The 14349-nt window shown below is 44.4% G+C and overlaps 1 protein-coding gene across 1 annotated transcript in view; it reads right to left on the bottom strand.

Moving 5' to 3' along the window:
* Window positions 1–963: 963 nt before the first annotated feature.
* IQSEC2 (IQ motif and Sec7 domain 2) overlaps window positions 964–14349 on the bottom strand; it is a 65305-nt gene continuing 51919 nt past the window's right edge. Inside the window, exons 8-14 of the mRNA XM_018571615.1 lie at window positions 11443–11582; window positions 11222–11347; window positions 11036–11135; window positions 7820–7981; window positions 5305–5478; window positions 2665–2714; window positions 964–1894 (exon numbers count right to left, since the gene is read on the bottom strand). Of these exons, the coding sequence (XP_018427117.1) occupies window positions 971–1894; window positions 2665–2714; window positions 5305–5478; window positions 7820–7981; window positions 11036–11135; window positions 11222–11347; window positions 11443–11582 (1676 nt within the window). The 3' untranslated portion in view covers window positions 964–970. The remainder of the gene's footprint in view (window positions 1895–2664; window positions 2715–5304; window positions 5479–7819; window positions 7982–11035; window positions 11136–11221; window positions 11348–11442; window positions 11583–14349) is intronic.

Below are 14349 nucleotides of genomic sequence, written 5' to 3' on the forward strand. Positions count from 1 at the left end.
CACTTTATATATATATATATATATATTTTTAAGATACTTATATATATTAATATAGACATCTTTTATTTTCATATATAGATCTCTTTGTACAGTTCTGTTTAGAAAGTGGAAACTGTGTGGTTAAGGGACGGTCATTTTTTGTTTGCGGTCTATATACACTGTTAATTCTGTCAAAGAAGTCCTTTCCCTGCATCGTTTAGTGGTTTATACCCTGGACTGCACATATATCGGGAAGCGTGTACGATATAATAGTCTAGAAGATACAATGCACAGCCCCTTTGACACAACGGGCAGATGGCACTGGGAAGATGTGACAAAGATTCCACGTTGCAATCACGGTGATTGAAGCGGCAGCTTTGTTCAGAAGCTCCTGAGTCCTGCGCTCGTAGCCAACCCGGTTAGTTACTCTTACATTCACGGGCCCCTTCGGCAGTAGCAGCAGAGTCCGGCTTGACGCAGTAATCCCATTCTCTCTTACAATACGCAAGCATACTCTCACCACACACACCTGCAACTTTTCGGTACTTTATCCTACTATAAGATATTCAAACAATCACCACCACGGCAGTCTCCAGTAAAACTACAGAAATCGCTCTGGGGGTCACCCTTCTGCTAATCGATCACAGTCCTCCTAAGCCCTTTGGAGTTGGATTAGATTGGAGCCTTGTAACAGAAAAAATACACAATTAAAAAACAAAAAAACAAAAATAAACATTCCTGTGCAGAGATGGCAATTACGTCAGGGCTCGGAACTCTGTCCGTCTTTCTTTACAATTCAGAAAGAATTCCGGTGAAGGTGTCGCTAGGTACCGAAATGCTGCTCTGTCCAAGGAGTAAGTGCCAAGGAGTGTCGACTTAGCCAAGGCAGGAACAACAAGATCTTAGATACGGTCCCCCGTGTACGTGCCGTTCCCGGTGCAGTTGCTGCGCATTCCCTACGTAGGTTGGCCCCTCGCCGTCAACCGGGCTTTCACACCACTGTGCTGATTCTGTTGACTGGTTTTTGTTTAGGGTTGCCTTGGGATACATTTGTCCCCATGGGATGATGGGAAGCGTGCTGGGGCAGAGGGGATGTTGGGGGCAGAGGAGAATGAGGAGTCAACGGAGTGTGAGGTGTGTGAGGCGTGTGTGGAGATGGCGGTGGAAGAGGAGGGTAAGAAGGATGTGGCGGGATAGGAGACAACGGCGAGCAGGGAGACTGGTTATGCTGGCCGTGCTGCATCGGATGTTGTGGAATATACTGGGACTGTGCGGGGCGCTGCTGTTGAGGCGGCATTTGGGAGGGGTGATGCGTAAAAACAAAGTGCTTGGGGGGCTGTTTCTGCATTGACTGTTGTACGTGCTGGGGGTAGGTGTGCGTCATGTTGTGCTGGGGTGCGGATCCATACATGGGTAAGGGGGACTGAGGCTGGTTGGATGGGTGTCTGCCGTGCAGGGTGTATTGTGGGTGGGGGGAGCTGGGAGTCAGGGGTGGCCCTCCAGCTGCCGGTCTCTTTTGCTGGTTTGGACGTTGCAGCGTGAACTGAGCCGAAGACGGTGGCACGTGGTAACGATGAGAAGGCGGCTGAGGAGGCTGCTGAGGTGGCGCAGAGGCTGGCGGCTGAGAGTGATAGGGTGGGGGGGGCTGAGCTAGAGGCCCCTGGCTGTGGCAGTACTGGGCGTGAAGAGCCTGGATCTTGGATGGTCCGTCAATTCCCGGCGGAGTGAGGGGGTGAGGTGGCAAAGAAGACGGAGGCAAGTTTTGGAAGGGTCCTTTTCCTCTTTTACTTCCAAACAGAGAGCCAAGGAAAGAGGAAGAGTTGGAGACTGGCCTAGCAGTCTTGTACTCTTCAGGAGGAGGAGGTGGAGGGGCCGGAAGTCGCTGATGAGGACGAGGGCTGCTAATGATAGATCCCTAGAAAGTGAAAAAAATATAACAAAACAATGCAAGTTAGCGCCAACTAGATTTAAACAATGAAAATTAGCGCAGACTCAATGCATCGATTACAACTACATGCATAGCTAGATCTACGTTTCTTAGATTGAAGGGCCAGTCCATCCAAACTGATATTCTGGCTATGGGGAGATGCCAGTGGCTTGAATCACAGTCTGCAAGATTCAGGAAAATCTCGCTAGGCTGGCCGTAGCATGTTACAACTTCTAAGAGATGTGTCTCACGCTTACAGAGCATTCGCCTGCTACTATAATGTTCCCTTTGCTTGCTGCCGCTCTGCCTCTACTCCTTTTTAGGCAATTGAGACTCTGTAGCATTTCAGCCAGAGTGACGCTAGTTAAGTGGTCTTTTGAGCTTTCCTATTGCCGGTGTATTCGGGATCACAATTTTGATAGAGCCCTAACGCCGTATGTCTATGTTTGGCTTTTATCTAAGTAACGTAACTAAAATAATCACCCTGAAAAGTGATAAGTGGGTGGAGCTGAGAACTCAAAAGATCTGTCCGCTCCTCACACTTTCCCGCTAACTTTGTCAATACATAGAATCAAAAACATAGGAGGGGAAATACAACCTTCCGGTCCCTACATGAAATATCAGTTAATTGTGGTCAAAACCTTCAATCTGTAAAACGATAACAACAAACATAGCAGCTACTAACCCAGCTAAGCTGTACGGCAGACTTCCTGGACACACGTTCAAGCACAAACATGCGGCTGGATCTTATCACTTACTTCAATGGTGCTGTCCAGAGATCCAGCGCTGTTACGCCTTCCTCTCTTACCTAAGCGCCAAAGTTAGTAACAAGCAAGCGTTAAGGGACAGGAGGAAGAAGAAAAAGGAAGACGTGATGGGTCAAAAAGGTGGGCAAGGAGATACCATAGGATAAATAAGGTAGGACTAACTGATAGATACAGATAAGCCAGGACAGATGCGTGCGCATGGGAATGAAAATACACCGAGTAGAAGGTAGACAAATGTAGAAAATGGTGAGAAATATGAAAATGCAGAATACAAGGCATGCTGCCTAGATACAAAGCACATCTTTTAGACCCTGAGGGAATGCAAGCTGTTGAGAAATTGCCTTCTGTACTGCAAGTTCTCTAGCGGCAAGCTACATACGCGTCTGCCCACGCAACTCCTGCCATTGAGCCGTGATCTGAAAATGGCTTACTGTGCTTTAGCATTTCCGCTAGGTGGCGGCAAACCCCTACGTAAAGTATTGCACAGAACAACGCCACCGATGAGCACATTTAGCTAGTGTTAGCATAGATCATTTAGCAAGTATAAAATCACACTGTCGATCGTGTAAAACTGGTCTGTTATTGCGTTTTTTTTTATTTAAAAAAACAAATAAACAACCAAAAAATAATGCAGCTCACAGTTGAGAAAAAAAAATGAATAATAGGCTTCTATTCTGCTTAGTTAGCAATATGGTTCTATCCCCTTGTTCCCTGGACTAGCAATATAAATTAATTCCAATCTGACTTGGCTCCCCAGTGCCCGCAATGTATTAACTCCTTCCACGTGTCTCGGCAAACTACTGCAGAGATCAGCTTAAAAAAATGAAAATGTGTCACACATAGCGTCGATGCCAAGAGCACTACACTTCTTTGCAAGGTTATCCCTCATTAACCTTCCCCTCATTGGGAGAGAGGGGAACGTTAATGTTGCGCTAAGAATGATATAAGTGTGATTTGTGTCTTATACGACACATAGAGAGTTGCTATCAAGCTGGGCTGACTAGGAATGTGCAGACAGGAGGAGAGAGCAGAAGGATTAAGGTGCGAGAGGCGATATCACCGTCTAATCCTATGCTGGGGGAAGAGACGAGGCTGTAGAGAAATGTTAGGTCGCTATCGAGTTGTGGAAGGACAGAAAAACAATCTCCAAAGCGGAAGGACAGAAAAACAAAGCCTTGGACAGGTACACAAGCTTCACTGTGTATGTGTTTTGGCTGTGCTTCAGTTTTAAAGAAAACCTGAAAGCTGCAGACACCTCCTAAAAAATACTCCGAAAAAATATACTCGCCTGGATTTCAAAATACAAAACCTGCAACAATCACGTATTCTGTCTTTGCTTGCTGCACACTTTTCTGAGGCGCCGGCTCAGGTTGTCAGATTCTGAAACATTGCCTCAGTTAGTATGCGGCAGACACGGAAAGGCTTTTTCTCTATAGGTTTCCTTCTCGGCCTGGTTCACACCTGGGCGTTTTGTAGCGTGTTTGAACGCTCTGCAAAACGATCAAACACCGAAATCCCATTATTTCCTATGGGTATGGTTTCACACCTGGGCGTATTACAGGCCGTATGAACGCGTTACAAAACGCCCTACGCCCAAAGAAGTACAGGAGCTTCTTTGGGGCGTTTTTGTCGCGCGTTTCCATTGGGATACAGCCAAGTATCCCTCAGAATCGCGGTAAAAACGCGTGTCACGAAAAGCGCGACAGACGCGCATATTCGATACTCCTAGGTGTGAACCCAGCCTTAAGGTCTACTGATTGCTTTCGTGCTGCTGTCAAGCTGGCAAGGCAGCACCCACTCAGCTTACTCGGTTCGGCAAGCATAAGGACAACAGTTTAATGCAGACAACCTCGGCAAGACAGGTGTCGTGGAATGTCAAGTCCCATGTGGTGTTGCCAAACGGACAGCCAGAGGCATGACTTCCAGAGGCATATGCATTATGTGATTTGTGATTAACAACTGCAGTTCCTATACTTGGACTGACTGATGGAACTTCTGCTCCTACTACACTGCTCTTTGAACTGCTTGACTAATAGCAAAGGGCCACTGCTACTGCACCAAAATACGGCTGCTAGCTATAAAAAAAAAACTAACGGCGTCAAATTTAGCCTATGGCATGACACCATTAAAATGTGATCACGGTTGCGAGGACTGTCTTGCAGTCTTGATAAACAATGGGAGATTTTAGGGTAAACCTATATCTATCCCATTAGGGATGTGGAAATGTTGAGAGAAGCAGTGAAAGGTCACGAGCGGGAGCATGCAATAAAGGCAGCCGTAATAACAGCAACATCCAAAATACTGTGTCTGTCTGACAAATTACGTTCCTATTGGATCAACAAGCTGCAATCTAAAACGTAGCTCCGGCCAGCAAAATGGCACCTCCACTGTGCTGGTTACAGGCACGCTTTAAACATTTTCTAAAGGTGATGTGCCAAGTCACAATGATTATAACGCTACACAAGTTTACCTTCGTGTTTTGAAGATAGCTGCTCTACAAAGACTATTTTCTATTGGTTACAGATAAGCTATGTTCTTGCCTCAATGATGACAGACATATGCAAGCGTGGGATGAGTATTTTCATGTGCAAACAAATTAAATCTGATTGGTGGTGCTAGAACAATACTCACCGACATCAGAGAGATCTCTTAATGAGCTGCTTAGTGCGCTTCTCTTCAATCCTTCGCCTAGTGCATATGAGTCGTCCAGGCTTGGTCGTCCCAGAGTGCCGTTCACAGCCTCCTTCATCCCTGGCCCGGGAGAAGTATTGGGCCGCATTACCCCCTTTTGCTTCTCTAGTTCCGCTAAAAAAATTAAAAGAAGAAAAGCTGGTGAAGATGCTGAGTGAGTGAAACATAATGGGGAGAATGTATCAAAACTGGAGCAGGCAGAATCTGGAGCAGTTGCCCATGGCAACCAATCAGGATCTCTTTTCAGTTTGCTCAAATAAGAATTGAAAATGAGACAGAGAAGCTGATTGGTTGCAGTGCAAATCTGCTCCAGTTTTGATAAATTCCTCCCATTGTAATTTGTTTCTGTCAAATAACTGGTTTTACCAGTTTTTGGACCTTTGGGATAGGAGATATGCTCAGAAAGCACTTCAACAAGTTTGGAGGCTAAATGTTCTATGCCTGCCACACTCCCACCACTATTACCAGCAATGTCCAGCTTGCAAAATCACAGCCGAGATATGTTATGCAGGGGCGTCCCGAATTATGTACCGCATAGCAGGAGCGGCTGTCAAAATGCAGCTGTTTCTACTTAAAATGACAACTTTGTGTTGCAAAGAAATTCATAAAATAGAGAAAAAAAAAGTTATTTGTGCCCAGGGAGTGTTGTAAACTGAAACCAAATATATACTGTATGTCAATGGGAAGTGAAGAGTTAGGTTCCAGGCCTCTCTCAAAACCAGAAATGGTTCTAAATAGGAACGGGTGTAAACTGAAATCCAGTAAATAATGTAAGTCAGTGGAAAGTGATGAAGTTCCAAGCCTCTGGCTTCGGGGATTTCCAAGATGTCGGCCGTTAGCCTCTCGGACGCGCATGCGCCTGCGGACCCTCCATATTTGCCTGACCTGCTCCAGTGAGTACTTTTCTTGTTTGTTTTTACTCGCACATTCTCTGCTTGCTCTGTATCTCCTTGTGTTAGGCTGTATACAGCCTAACACAAGGAGATACTATACTATACTCTTCCCTTAGGAATGGCTGAGAAAGCTGCTGTAAGGGATACTTCCTCTGCACAGAGTTAAGGGTATGGTCTGATGACGCCTTAAAGAGACAGTGAGGTGTGTTTCTCATGACAATGTTGTGATTTCAGCCTTCCTCACGAAGAACACAGACAGCCTTCCTCAAGATTGTCCTCACCCTGACGCAACAGGTCAAGAGGGAGAAGTGCTTCAAGGCGCAGTCGCAGGGAGACCATCTCTCACCGCACACACCACCATCATCGCCCAGAGGTGAAAGCCTGTTGGATGTGTGGTGGTCAAGGGCTGCCTGGCAAATCTGCCAGTCCTGCCTCACCGAGACCACCCAAAGGACACCCACTCCTCTCACGAATACGCTATCTCTTCTTCTACAGTCGGCAAGAGACTGTTGCCAAGATGGCGGTCTGAGTGGTCATCCGGAGGGGCCATCCACGTCTCAACAGCTTACCGAGCCTACCATGGACGGCTCACAATCAGACACCTCTGGCATGGGGGAACATCCCTGTCCCTCTGGCTTTGACTTCAGGTCTTGTGGAGCCCTTCATTACGGCTGTTAAGGAAGCAATAGACTGGGAGGACCCTGTTGTGGAGCCGGCCAAGATAAGGCGGTATTTCCCACATTTGGAAAAGTCCACAGCTACCTTTCCTTACATGGATGAGATAAAGGAGCTTATTACTGAGGAATGGAAGTGAGCGGAGAAGGCACCGAATGTAAACAATCGCATTTCGAAGTTGTACCCGTTTAAGGAAGATGAATCGCCTAATCTCAACTCTCCTCTGTTGGTTGACGCGGCGGTGATGCGCCTGGCAAGGCATATTACCTTGCCAAAGGATGATGCAGTCTCCTTTAAGGAGCCCCTTGATCGAAAGGCAGATCTGGATATGAAGAAAGCGTACCTGGCTTTGGGAAATGCATATCGCCCGGCTATCGCTCTGACTTCGGTTTCACACACTATTTCCCCTTAGACCGGTAATATCGAACAGGCCCTCAATTCAGAGGTCAGTCGTGAGAACATAATTATCGCTCTGCAGGAGCTGGAGCTGGCGGGTGACTTTATCAGTGAAGCGGCCAAAGACATCATACGATGTACAGCGAGATCAATGCTTGCTACCATTACCTCTAGAAGAGCACTGTGGTTGCGCCCATGGATAGCGGATTCAGCGTCAAAGACCAACTGGTGCCGCATTCCATTTGATGGATCAAACCTGTTCGGACCGAAGCTTGATGCCGCAATTTCAAAAGGTCACCAGAGGAAAATCTGGCCTCCTCCCTCAGGATCGGAATAAGAGGCGAAGAAGGTGTTAAGCCAGTCTGTTTTTCCTAACAAGCTATCTGCATCTTTCCATGCTAACAAGGCAATGTGTTTTGAAATCCACGGTTCTACTTTAACTGACAGGGGTTCAGGGTAGGGAAGTCTACTAGGAGAGCTGATATGCTTACATTCGACCCTGTACTTCTCCATTTCTTGAACTTCTGCAATGGACTCTCGTAGGTCGCTGGTAAACCTCAGGCGATCTTGGAGGCTTGGAGCATTGAAGATAATTAGGACCTTCCTCTCGCCTCCGGGGGCTGCGGAAAGTAATTTGATTCCGTGCTGGTAATCTGTTGGTAGGAAGAGAAAAATCTGATTTAAATTAAGATTTAAGTCAAATTACAGTTACCGGTATATATATGCAGCCATCTTATTCATTCAGCCCAAAGATTACAAGAGCACAACAGTAAGGGCTTGTTCACACCATGTCCGGACAAGAACATTGTTTGTCCGCACCTGAAATGCATCCCAATGTACTCCTGGGATTTCTGGGCTCTGCTCAAACACGAGTGCAGAGAAAAAAACTGTTGCATGTGCTTTTTTGGGGGGTCTGGTACGCACCAAATGCATTAAAAACCGCATGCACACGTACTAGATTGCAACTGAAAGCCCATTTGAAGCTAAAAGACCACTACTACAGAAAGCACAAAAAAGTGCTGCACCGTGTCGGAAGAACAGATGCAGATCTGGTCCGGACATGGTGTAACCAAGCCCTAAAATTGGACTGATGCAATAGTTAACAATTAAAAAACAAAGCTTGTGGAAAAGCAATATTTGAGTGTGTGTGTGTATATATATTTTTGTTGTTGTTGTTGTTGTTGTTTTGTTTTGTTTTGGGAACTTGCTGTGCTACATTCAAAAGAATGTTATTTACTGTTATTATCTGTATAGCTAAAATCTATTTTTTGGGACACATTTTGGATAGATTAGACTAAAGAATGTTCAAACCATTGGCAGGTGTTTGTACTGTCACAAATATTAAGAACTCACAGAAAAACTGTGAGGCCTAAACTTAGCACATATACATAATGTAACAGGGGCACACTGGAAGCTATGTTGTTCTCTTATTCTGTAGAATAAAGGTGAATTTAAATATTTGCCTAATTCAGTAATTTTGTTTTCATCATGCTATTGCATCAATATGTATCCCCCCATATATATTAGATGTTTTGGCTAATTGACATATACTATTAATATGGTATTTTCTGCATTACAAATGTTTATAATGATAACATTATTATATCATTCAGTCTATTATCATCATGACTGAGTTAAATTAACCACACTTTTAGCACAAATTACATCATCCTCAGTGATGTGTAGAAAGATGTTTTGGTCTGTCGGGAAACTTTCTATATACTCCATTGTGTTAAAGAGAGAGAGGTTTTTGAATGTCTGGAACTAGACAGACTAGTAGCTAGCTATCTCTTAAAGTGATGTATCTCTACTAATTTCAGGTGAAGAGGTCATCTAATGACATGGTCCAGAAGTTTAAAAGACAAATCCAAAATTATTACTAGACCAATATTGCCCCCTTCAGGTAATTATGGGTATAATTTGGAGTAACGTGAGATGGCAAGGGATGGCATAATGGAAATAAGATTTTGGGTGACAAAAGCTAGGAGAAATTTAGAACAAAAGGGGACAAGACAATTGACCCAGTCAGTCACCCTACAAAAAAAATTAAAAATCTTATTAGCAGTTTCCTGCTATAGAAGAGGTAATATACTCACCTATCCGGTGACCCTTGTCTCCATCCAAGCACTGCAGCCTCCATCAGGCTCATTAGCATTTGACACTTCTGGGATTGTACCCCACTGCACACTGTGGTTCCATCCACAGACCCGTACATCAATATTGTGTCCTGTAGGGGTTGGAGGATTAAACCACAGTGTGTAGTGAGGGATACAGGTATCCAACATTCCTGGAAGTGTTGAAAGCTGAAGAAACTGACAGAAGATGCAGCACTTGAACAGAGAGGTGAGTATATTACCTCTTCTATTGCAGGGAACTGCCATTAGTATATTTCAGGCAACTGACAGCTAAAATTGTCCACACATTCGACCCAGTGACGTCGATATCCGTGACGTCACCGGATCTCCGACGGAAGACCCGGAAGCCGACGGAGAGGTGAGTACCGATCAAAATAATTTTGATCGATCAAAAAAATTGACGATTAATCGAGGGATTAATCGTTAATTTCCCCAGCCCTAATTCCGTTTAATGGATACCATATGCTTACAAATAAAAATAGCCCTTCAGACCTAAAGCACCTACAAACAATAGGAAGTGGCTGGTGGCACCAAATTATTTTTGTACAAGTTTACATCAGGTCAACATGCCTCTTTATGCCACTGGTGAAAGTAGGAGAGGAAAAACTTTATCTGGGAAAGCAATACCTGGCCATATTAACCAATCCCAGCCGACCGTGGAAGTGCCTACAAATGTTCCCGCATTCAACTGTAAATGGCCACATGGTCTTTTGAAATGGACCAATGCTGCTAGTTATATCCAGGGCCTGGCCATCTGCGTGGCACTAAATAGCACACCAAGCGCGGAGCAGGTGCAGAGCAGATCAGTTGCAGACCGGATCAAAACTGCGTCCAATGTATTCCAATGGTATTTTTTGCTCCAGTTCACATCGCAGCGTGCCCTATTTTACCTGCTCTGGAACGCATCAAAACGCAATGAGCAATTCAATGAAAAATACTAACCATAAAGAAAAAAAAAACTCTATGGTCATCGGTCATGACCTAATCTTCCTTGGTCACTTCCTGCTTGTTGAAAAAGGTGACCTTTTGATCTGGAGAGCAAAGGAACAATGGTGGACACATTTTGTGACCCAGAGAGATATATGCTGGCCCTTTGGATCTCTTTCATTTATCAGTGGGTGCACCCAAAAACTACGTCTCCTTACAGCATTTTGGCGTAGCAGTATAATAACCATCACCAGGAGCATGCCTGCATCCCATGGATCCATGTTGCAACAATTTTACATGTGAGACAAGGTCAGAGGAAGCAGGAAATAATAATCAGAACAGCTAATGAAAGGTCAGAGGTAAAAGGAAATGACCTCATAACATTGTTAGCTTCCTGAAAAGAAAAAAAAAAAGATCTGGAACGCGTCAAAAAGACTAGTGTGCGTGTGCAGAAACCTGAGCGGATTTGCTTTGCATTTGGTGTGAACAAGGCCTAAGAGTGAAAATCAAAATCTATGGTCACCTTTCCAGATCAACAAGTCTAGATCTAAACTCCTTACTGAAACTTCAAAATCCTGTTCTACAACTAGCTTTAGTAGAATTGTATTGATTCAAATCTTTTTCTTTATGGGCAACACGACTCACAAGAGTTCTGGAAGAGCTGCATCTGCATGTCCACCAGAGGAAATGATTGCCGGAAGCTATAGGTCACCAAAATCTTCTTCTTCTGGAAAATCTTTGTTATCTGTGAAATGATGAAAGACCTTACGTTACGGTTGACTCTGAACGATTTGTATTCGCCGTACTCCGATGAAACAAAGCCTTACTCACCACCAGAAGATCATTAAAGAGGAAGACCTCCCTCTGGTGTAGTCCCATTCTCTGGGGCCTATTTGGATCTGGGACCTCGTAAAGTTGGCAGCAGCAAACCAGACGGCGATGCGGAAGAGAAAGAACCTGCGGAGGGTGGACAAAAGTGTCAAGAGAAGAATTATTACAGGTGTTTAGGTAGTCAGAAAACAACGAGTACAGAGTTAAGGTCATATTCTTACTGGCTTCTTTCCGACAATCATTCTTTCCACAGCTTGCACCTGAGATACATGATCGTCATTTGTCCTCAACTCCCGACCCTGGATTCTCTGGTATATTCCAACAAGCAGATCCCTTGGAATATCCTCTCCGTTATCCACTCCTATGGGGAAAAAAAAAATATTTTTGTATTTAAGTATTTATATAAAACTATTAATAGGAATACAGAAGAGAAGGACATAAGCACGCGAGGCCAGAAAAAAACATTCCAAAGTGTAAAAAAAAAAATGAATGAAAAATAAAAAATGTTATAGCTCATTTTACATCTAGTGAGCCTTTTATTTTGAAGGGTCTAGCAGCAAAAAAAGCACTAAAAAAAGGAGCTTTTTTTGGGGCCACATCATGTGCATTGTGGATTTCCACTTTACTGTATTTACTGCAGATATAAATATTTCATGACGGGAACCTTTGTTTCAAAACATACCAGCCTTAAAATCTGTTGCCCTTCTTTAATTATACAGCTCCTTGAGAAGTTACTGTGAATAAAGGAGTACAAAATAAGATTCACCTCCCTTTATCACCACTGTACCAGAGGGGCAGGTCCAAGTGACAGCTTCAGGATTTAAATAAAAGCATAGGATGCAACCGGCCTAGCTTTCTCAAATTGAATTCCCAGCATTAGAGGAACATAATTATATTTATTAGCAAGACAATAATCATTTTGGATAAATGTAAGAAGTGTGTAGTCATCCTTTAACCCTTTCGCTGCCAAGCCCTCCAGAACATTTTTCAAATCAGCTGGCTACGCCATTTTTGCAATTTTTCCCATTGTTTTGATTTTCAACTGCTGTGTTGCTAGCATTTGTAAAAGACCCCCCAAGCCTTATATTTTCCGAAAGCGCAGGCCCGGTAGAATAAAAAGATGGTGATACAAAATTTGTAGGCCCTGCAATAATTGCGCAAATGTTTATCAAATTAATATTAAACCGATAGAAATACACAATTCAATTGATAAAACACACTAAAATCAGTATCCGTGCACAAAACAAAAACATTTTCGGACTAAATCTAAAAGATAAAAAACTGTATTGAGTTAATAAATAAAAAATATTTGCAAATTTGAAATTGCGCCTTTTTGCGAAAACGTAAAAAAATTAAGGTACACAAAACTGTAAATAAGAGACTTATGTTAAAAATTGTTTTTACGCTGTGTTGGTGTTGTGATAAAATGATACAGGCGTATATTTAATTGCACCACAAGGTATCACAACACATGGCAATGCGTCACAACGCTTTGCCTTGCGTGGCCACAGTTAATTTCATGGTTTTTATTAAAAGAAAAAATTAAATTAAAAAAAATCATGCACTGAGATGCGTTCTAACAACGCACTGGTTACCAGGGACATGTGCATGGTGTACACCACAATATGTGTATGTTATGTGGGGGGAGGGAGGGGTTGTGTTTTTTTTTACAAATTTTTTATTTATTTTTAAATAATTTTATTTTTTTAACATTTTGTAATTTTTTTTTGTAATTTTTTTTTAACATTTTGTATTTATTTTGTTACTGTTGGGGGGGGCTGCGGCGAAATCTCGAAGCTACCGTAGCATTGGCTGATCCTTCGGCCCCATGATCCCTTCAGTTCAGTAGAACCGAAGGGCTGCTGCACGGGCTATTCACTATAGCCTGTACAGCTCCCGAAGTTGGCCGAGCGGCTCAGCCAAGCTTAAGGCATATGGTTCGGCTCGACTGGTCCGAGATGAAAGCCGAAGCTGAAATGGCCGGCCGACAACCTGCTACTGACAGCTTGGCGGAGCCAGCCGTCATCTCACGGCTGGATCCGGCCACTTGCATACAGAGACAGATCAGTGTCCCCTGATTACCAGGGACGCTGATCTGTCATTACACTGAGAACCCAGCGGAGCCGCTGTGATATCATGGCAGCTCCGCCAGGTTCTCAGTATGTAATGACAGTTCAGCATCCCCTGGTTACCTAGTGACCAGGGTACGCTGAACTGTCATGAGAGCTTGTCGGAGGCGGCTTTGATATCCCTGCCGGCTCCGACAAGCTCTCATTGTAATGACAGCTGGTCCCGTCCAATAGAAAACAGTTGGGCAGGGCTAGCTGTCACTGCTAGCTCCGCCCAATCATTTTCTCCTTTAAAAAAAAAATGTTTTATTCTGCTCGGTACCACAGAGGTGATCGGCGGCATTCGGCTATTCACTCACTGCTGTTTATGAGAATAAGCTGAACAACGAGTAGCCCGCCGGAGGTTCGGCTAAGCCGATCCAGATGTTGGATCAGCTGAGTCAAACTCCTTCTGCACTTTGCTCAGCGTGTTCGGCCGACCCGAACCCAGCCGCAGCAAGCCGATGTACGGCTGATTTCAGTCGGTGTACGGCTGAAATCAGCTGTACAAGCCTGAAGTGAATAGCCGAACAGCTCACTTCACTTTGGGTCGGTTATTCACACGGCTGCCTTCAGCTATCAATTTGAAGGGGACAGTCTGGGAAACAGTTTTGTAAATGCCACCGACATAAGGCATACTGAGCTGGCCAGCCGGGAACACTTTTGTTCCGACGTATGCCTTAGGGCGGTGGTAGCGAAAGGGTTAAATCAGGGATGTCCAAACTGCGGCCCTCCAGCTGTGGTGGAACTACGAATCCCATGAGGCTTTGCAAGATTCTCACAGACATGACTCCCGGAGAGAGATGCTTCATGGGATTTGTAGTTTCACCACAGCTGGAGGGCCGGAGTATGGACATCCCTGTTTTAAATGAACGTTAAGGTGAAGTGTTCCTTATAGCTTGATTCCAGATGTCACTTTTCTTGTGCAGGGTAGAGTTCAGTGGGTTGCTGAAGGCGGTAGATTTATTTCCCCCCCCCCCCCCCCCCTCTTTTTCCCTCTCTCCACCCACGCCTGTTCGC

The sequence above is a fragment of the Nanorana parkeri genome, unplaced genomic scaffold (assembly GCF_000935625.1).
Source record: "Nanorana parkeri isolate BGI_ZX_2015 unplaced genomic scaffold, ASM93562v1 scaffold1793, whole genome shotgun sequence".
Lineage (NCBI taxonomy): Eukaryota > Metazoa > Chordata > Amphibia > Anura > Dicroglossidae > Nanorana > Nanorana parkeri.